Here is an 8,295-nt window from a genome sequence, read left to right on the forward strand (position 1 = left end):
TCTTCTCGGCCACGGTCATTCCCTCCCTTCTCTACGCTTGCGAAACGTGGACTCCCCTAATGGAACATCTTCGCCGGTTAGAAACATTTAGGCTGGCCTGCCTACGATCCATCCTGGGTTTAACCAGACTGGATTTTGTGAGGAGCTCACAAATCCTTGAAAGATCTGGGCAGGGTCCCATCGGTGAGCTCCTCCGGCAGGCAAGGCTGCGATGGCTGGGTCATGTCGCCCGCATGCCCAGCCACCGCATGCCGAAACAGCTTTTGTTCGGCCAGATTGAGGGGGCTAAGCGGGTGCGGCACGGGCTAGAGAAGAGGTGGAGTGATGTGGTACAGGAGGACGTGGAGCTGAGTGGACTTGCCGATGACTGGTACCAGCGGTGTCAAGATCGGCCTCTGTGGAGGAGGCTCCTGAAGGACGCTACTGGGCAGTTGGAGGCAGTCGCCCTCCAACAACAACGGAGGACGGAGGAGCGACGCTCAGAACAACGAGCGGAGCGCCGGGTGGCTAAAGCACAGCAGGTTGGCACAGTAGGGGGCACAGGTGGTGCATCAGCCAGTCATCTCAGTCAGTCGACCCGTGGCACCTGGGTCTGCCCCGTGACCTCCTGCCAGCGGGCGTTCGACACTTCACGTGGCCTCAGGGTGCACATAGCCTGGCACAAGCGTCGTGGTGACGTCACCGCCACTTAGTGGCGAATGGCGGTTGTTGTGTGTCTGTGTGTGTGTGTCTGTGTGTGTGTGTGAGACTGTGTGTGTGTGTCTGTGTGTGTGTGTGTGTCTGTGTGTGTGTGACTGTGTGTGTGTGTCTGTGTGTGTGTGTGTCTGTGTGTGTGTGTGACTGTGTGTGTGTCTGTGTGTGTCTGTGTGTGTGTGACTGTGTCTGTGTGTGTGTGACTGTGTCTGTGTGTGTGTCTGTGTGTCTGTGTGACTGTGTGTCTGTGTGTGTGTGTGACTGTGTGTGACTGTGTGTGTGTCTGTGTGTGTCTGTGTGTGTGTGACTGTGTCTGTGTGTGTGTGACTGTGTGTCTGTGTGTGTGTCTGTGTGTCTGTGTGTGTGTGACTGTGTGTGTGTGTCTGTGTGTGTGTGTACAGAATCTGTTGAAGTGTAATCCTGCACACCGCATGTCTGCTGAGGAAGCTCTGAGTCACTCCTTCTTCCTCGACTTCTGCCTCCCCTGAGACTGCAGCAGCATCAGCAGCATCAGCAGCATCAGCAGCAGCATCATCAGCAGTAGTTAGCAGTAGCATCAGCTGAGTAGCAGAAGCATCAGCAGCGGCATCATCATCATCAACAATGGATTCCCCCCCCCCCACGTGCTGTCGTGACGTCACCTGCTCTGCCCCTCCCCCCCTTTGTGACGTCACATGCTCCGCCCCCACCGTCGTGACGTCAACCGCTCCCCTCCCCCCACTGTCGTGCCGTTACAGCTCCCGCCACCCGCGCCGTCGTAACGTCACCCACTCCCCCCTCCCCCGCGTTCCGTCGTGACGTCACCCACACCCTCTCCACCCCCCACCGTCGTGACGTCACCTGCTCCCCCTCCCCCGCACGTGGTAGGGGGGTGGGAGCCATGGGCGGAGGGGGCGTCGTGTTAGGTTGGGGAGGGGGCGTGACGTTGGTATAGTGGGCGTGGCATTGGTATTGGGGCGTGGCATTGGAGATGGAGGCGTGGGCGTGGCGTAGCATCTGGGTGGGCGTGGCTTTGTAATAATGGTCATCTCAGCCAACCCATGGCACCTGCTGGGTTTGTCACGTGACCTCCTCCTCATGCACCTAGCCTGGCACAGCAGTCAACTCATGGCACCTGCAGGGTCTGTCCCGTGACCTCATGCACCTAGCCTGGCACAGCAGCACAACCCATGTCACCTGCAGGGTCTGTCACGTGACCTCCTCCTCATGCACCTAGCCTGGCACAGCAGCACAACCCATGGCACCTGCAGGGTCTGTCCCGTGACCTCCTCCTCATGCACCTAGCCTGGCACAGCAGTCAACCCATGGCACCTGTTGGGTCTGTCCCGTGACCTCCTCATGCACCTAGCCTGGCACAGCAGTCAACCCATGGCACCTGCTGGGTCTGTCACGTGACCTCCTCCTCATGCACCTAGCCTGGCACAGCAGCACAATCCATGGCACCTACAGGATCTGTCCCGTGACCTCCTCCTCATGCACCTAGCCTGGCACAGGTGCCGTGGTGACGTCGCCACCACTTTACTGGCGAATGGCGACTGTTGGTTTTGGAGGTCTGCGGTGTAAGTAGCAAGCACTTGCCCCGACAATACAGCCTAGCTGGGGGAGCTTTGTCTTTGTGTGTGTGTGTGGTGGTGGTCAAGCACTTGCCCCGACAGCCTCGTGGGAGGCTACCTGGGGGAACTGTGGCTTTGTCCGGATCTGTATAACTTTATTGATGTAGGCGTAGTGTGCAGTGTATAGTGTAGTGTATAGGGGAGTGTATAGTGTAGTGTGTAGTGTATAGGGGAGTGTATAGGGGAGTGTGTAGTGTATAGTGTAGTGTATAGGGGAGTGTGTAGTGTATAGGGGAGTGTATAGTGGAGTGTGTTGGGTAGTGTATAGGGGAGTGTACAGTGTAGTGTATAGGGGAGTGTATAGTGTATAGGGGAGTGTATAGTGTAGTGTATAGGGGAGTGCACAGTGTAGTGTATAGGGAAGTGTACAGTGTAGTGTATAGGGAGTGTGTAGTGTATAGGGGAGTGTATAGTATAGTGTATAGGGGAGTGTATAGTGTACAGTGTAGTGTATAGGGGAGTGTGTAGTGTATAGTGTAGTGTATAGGGGAGTATACAGTGTAGTGTATAGGGGAGTGTATAGTGTAGTGTATAGTGTACAGTGTAGTGTATAGGGGAGTGTGTTGGGTAGTGTATAGTGTATAGGGGAGTGTATAGTGTAGTGTATAGGGGAGTGTACAGTGGAGTGTGTAGTGTATAGGGGAGTGTATAGTGTATAGGGGAGTGTATAGTGTAGTGTATAGGGGAGTGTATAGTGTATAGGGGAGTGTATAGGGGAGTGTGTAGTGTATAGTGTAATGTAGTGTGTAGTGTATAGTGCAGTGCGTTGTGTAGTGTATAGGGGAGTGTATAGTGCAGTGCGTTGGGTAGTGTATAGTGGTGTATAGTAAGTGTAGTGTATAGTGTAGTGTAGTATGTAGTAGTGTATAGTGCAGTGTGTATAGTGTAGTGTGTAGCAGTGTGTATAGTGTGTATGGTGTACTGTGTAGCAGTGTGGTGTATAGTAGTGGTGTATAGTAGTGTAGTGTATAGTGTAGTGTGTATAGTGTAGTGTGTAGCAGTGTGTATAGTGTACTGTGTAGTAGTGTATAGTGTAGTGTGTACAGTGTAGAGACTCAGACACCCATCGAGACTCGGACACCCATAGAGACTCAGAGTGACCCACAAAGACCCATAGAGACTTCTTGAGACTCGGAGACCCACAGAGACTCATACGCACCCACAGAGACCCACAGAGACCCACACGCACCCACACAGACCCACAGAGACTCCTACTCAGAGACCCATACAAACCCACAAAGACCCATAGAGACGCCAACAGACTCATAGAGACCCACAGAGACCCATACACGCCCACAGAGACCAATAGAGACCCACAGCGACCCACAGATACTCAGACACCCATAGAGACTCCAATAGACTCATAGAGACCCACAGAGACCCATATGCACCCATAGAGAATCAAAGAGACTCAGACACCCATAGAGACCCACAGAGACCCACACAGACCCACAGAGACCCACAGAGACCCACAGAGACCCACAGAGACCCATAGAGACCCACAGAGACCCACACAGAGACCCACACAGACCCACACAGAGACCCACACAGACCCACAGAGACCCACACAGACCCACAGAGACCCACACGGACCCATAGAGACCCACCCAGACCCACACAGATCCACAGAGTCCAACAGAGTCCAACAGAGACCCACACAGAGACCCACACAGAGACCCACACATACCCACAGACGACCCACACAAACCCACAGAGATCCACACAAACCCACAGAGAGTCACACAGACCCACAGAGACCCACACAGACCCACAGAGACCCACAGAGACCCACACAGACCCACACGGACCCATAGAGACCCACACGGACCCATAGAGACCCACACAGAGACCCACACAGACCCACAGACACCCACACAGACCCATGGAGACCCACACAGAGACATAGAGACCCACACAGACCCACACAGAGACCCACAGAGACCCACAGAGACCCACACAGAGACCCACACAGAGACCCACACAGAGACCCACACAGAGACCCACAGAGACCCACACAGAGACCCACACAGAGACCCACACAGAGACCCATAGAGACCCACACAGAGACCCATAGAGACCCACAGACCCACAGAGACCCCCTCTGTCTCTCCGCCGTAACCGCCCCGCGTGCATGATAATAGATGCCACGCCCCCCGCCCTTTGTGACGTCACCCCCACCTCCCCCACCCACCACGTGACACCCTTTGTGTAAGTATTAAATAAATTATTGCTCCCTCATGTACAAGCGAGGTGTGCTGGATGGATGGGGTGTGGAGTGGCCTGGCTGATGTTGACACTGCGGTACAATGGTGGTGGTACTAATCATTGCAGCCGCTAATGATGAGTAGCTATTTGGGTTTCTGAATTGGAGGGTTGCGAATGCACAGATGCTGCAGGGTGCACGGGAAGAACTCACCCACTCACTCACCCACTCACCCACTCACTCACCCACTCACCCACTCACTCACCCACTCACTCACCCACTCACCCACTCACTCACCCACTCACTCACCCACCCACTCACTCACCCACTCACCCACTCACTCACTCACCCACTCACTCACCCACTCACCCACTTACTCACCTACTCACCCACTCACTCACCCACTCACTCACCCACCCACTCACTCACCCACTCACTCACCCACTCACTCACCCACTCACTCACCCACTCACCCACTCACTCACTCACTCACCCACTCACCCACTCACTCACCCGCTCACTCACCCACCCACTCACCCACCCACCCAGTCACTCACCCACTCACTCACCCACTCACTCACCCACTCACTCACCCACTCACTCACCCACTCACTCACCCACTCACCCACTCACTCACCCACTCACCCACTCACTCACCCACCCACCCACTCACCCACCCAGTCACCCACTCACCCACTCACTCACCCACTCACTCACCCACCCAGTCACCCACTCACCCACCCAGTCACCCACTCACCCACTCACTCACCCACTCACCCACTCACTCACCCACTCACCCACTCACTCACTCACCCACTCACTCACCCACTCACCCACCCACTCACCCACTCACTCACCCACCCAGTCACCCACTCACCCACTCACTCACCCACTCACCCACTCACTCACCCACTCACCCACTCACTCACCCACCCACCCACTCACCCACCCAGTCACCCACTCACCCACTCACTCACCCACCCACTCACCCACTCACTCACCCACCCACCCACTCACCCACCCAGTCACCCACTCACCCACTCACTCACCCACCCACTCACCCACCCACCCACTCACCCAGCCAGTCACTCACTCACCCACCCACCCACCCAGTCACCCACTCACCCACTCACTCACTAACTCACCCACTCACTCACCCACTCACCCACTCACTCACCCACCCACCCACTCACCCACCCAGTCACCCACTCACCCACTCACTCACCCACCCACTCACCCACCCACCCACTCACCCAGCCAGTCACTCACTCACCCACCCACCCACTCACTCACCCACTCACTCACTCACCCACCCACCCACCCACTCACCCACCCACCCACTCACTCACCCACTCACTCACCCACCCACTCACCCACCCACCCACTCACCCACCCACTCACCCACTCACTCACCCACCCACTCACTCACCCACCCAGTCACTCACTCACCCACCCACTCACTCACCCACCCACTCACTCGCCCTCTTACCCACCCACCCACTCACCCACTCACCCACCCAGTCACCCACTCACCCACCCACCCACTCACAAACTCACCCACTCACCCACCCACTCACCTACTCACCCACCCACTCACTCACCCACCCAGTCACCCACTCACCCACCCATACACCCACTCACCCACCCATACACCCACTCACCCACCCACCCACTCACCCACCCACTCACCCACTCACCCACCCACTCACCCACTTACCCACTCAACCACCCAGTCATTCAGCTACTCACCTACTCGCTCACTCACCCACCCGCTCACTCACCCACCCGCTCACTCACCCACCCACCCGCTCACTCACTCACTCGCCCTCTTACCCACTCACCCACCCAGTCATTCAGCTACTCACCCACCCGCTCGCTCACCCACCCGCTCACTCACCCGCTCGCTCACCCACCCAGTAATTCAGCTGCTGACCTACTCGCTCACTCACCCGCTCACTCACACACCCACTCACCCACCCAGTCATTCAGCTACCCACCCACTCACTCACCCACCCGCTCACTCACCCACCCGCTCACCCACCCACCCGCTCACCCACCCACTCACCCTCCTACCCATTCACTCACCCAGACAGCTACTCACCCACCCGTTCACTCACCCACCCGTTCACTCACCCACCCGCTCACTCACCCACCTGCTCACCCACCAACTCGCTCACCCACTCACTCATCCACTCACCCACCTACTCATTTACTCACCCACCCACTCAACCAAATACTCACCCACTCACCTACTCACTCGACCACCTGCTCACCCACTCACTTGTTCACCAACTCACCCACCTGCTCACCCACCCGCTCACCCATCCGCTCACTCACTCACCCACTCACTCACCTGCTCACCTACCCACCCACTCACCCACCCGCTCAACCACCCAATCACCCACCCGCTCACCCACCCACTCACCCACCCGCTCACCCACCCACTCACCCACTCACCCACTCACTCACCCACTCACGCACTCACCCACCTGCTCAGCTACCCACTCACTCACCCACCTGCTCACCTACCCACTCACTCACCTGCTCACCTACCCACTCACCCACCCACTCACCCACCCGCTCACCCACCCAATCACTCATTCGCTCACCCACCCGCTCACCCACCCACTCACTCACCCACTCACTCACCCACTCACGCACTCACCCACCTGCTCACCTACCCACTCACCCACCCACTCACACTACCACCACAGGGGGAGAGAGAGTGAGACACTGCAGACTCCAAATCTACAGCAGCAGAAGGCATCGTCCGGTTCCAGGATCGAACCCACGACCTCCTGCGTACCTGGCAAGGTAGTCAACATCTCCTAGCCACTGTGGTGTCAAGGTCCGGGATCGAACCCACGACCTCCTGCGTACCTGGCGAGGTAGTCAACATCTAGCCACCGTGACGTAAAGATCCGGGATCGAACCCACGACCTCCTGCGTACCTGGCGAGGTAGTCAACATCTCCTAGCCACCGTGGCGTTAGGGGTCCTGGATCGAACCCACGACCTCCTGCGTACCTGGCGAGGTAGTCAACATCTCCTAGCCACCGTGGTGTCAAGGTCCGGGATCGAACCCACGACCTCCTGTGTACCTGGCGAGGTAGTCAACATCTCCTAGCCACCGTGGTGTCAGGGTCCGGGATCGAACCCACGACCTCCTGCGTACCAGGCGAGGTAGTCAACATCTCCTAACCACTGTGGTGTCAAGGTGCGGGATCGAACCCACGACCTCCTGCGTACCTGGCGAGGTAGTCAACATCTCCTAGCCACCGTGGCGTTAGGGGTCCGGGATCGAACCCACGACCTCCTGCGTACCTGGCGAGGTAGTCAACATCTCCTAGCCACTGTGGTGTCAAGGTCCGGGATCGATCCCACGACCTCCTGCGTACCTGGCGAGGTAGTCAACATCTCCTAGACACTGTGGTGTCAAGGTCCAGGATCGAACCCACGACCTCCTCCGTACCTGGCGAGGTCAACATCTCCTAGCCACTGTGGTGTCAAGGGTCCGGGATCGAACCCACGACCTCCTCCGTACCTGGCGAGGTCAACATCTCCTAGCCACTGTGGTGTCAAGGGTCCGGGATCGAACCCACGACCTCCTGCGTACCAGGCGAGGTAGTCAACATCTCCTAGCCACCGTGGCGTTAGGGGTCCTGGATCGAACCCACGACCTCCTGCGTACCTGGCGAGGTATTCAACATCTCCCAGACTCTGTGTGTGGATCAAAAGCAGCAGGTGTCATGTTGATGCGTGAACACATTGCCAAAAGATGCCTCAA

General features: G+C 57.3%; 1 protein-coding gene across 2 annotated transcripts in view; it reads left to right on the forward strand.

The window, feature by feature from the left end:
* The window catches only part of CDK5 (cyclin dependent kinase 5), a 65,647-nt gene extending 61,096 nt beyond the window's left edge, over window positions 1-4,551 (forward strand). For both annotated transcript variants that reach the window (XM_076064973.1, XM_076064972.1), the window contains one exon: window positions 1,095-4,551. In XM_076064973.1, the coding sequence (XP_075921088.1) occupies window positions 1,095-1,181 (87 nt within the window). In that variant the 3' untranslated portion in view covers window positions 1,182-4,551. The remainder of the gene's footprint in view (window positions 1-1,094) is intronic.
* Window positions 4,552-8,295: the final 3,744 nt, after the last annotated feature.

Source organism: Petromyzon marinus, unplaced genomic scaffold (genome assembly GCF_048934315.1).
Source record: "Petromyzon marinus isolate PM22_M1 ecotype Great Lakes invasive population unplaced genomic scaffold, UKy_Petmar_22M1.pri1.0 PM_Scaffold_94, whole genome shotgun sequence".
NCBI lineage: Eukaryota > Metazoa > Chordata > Hyperoartia > Petromyzontiformes > Petromyzontidae > Petromyzon > Petromyzon marinus.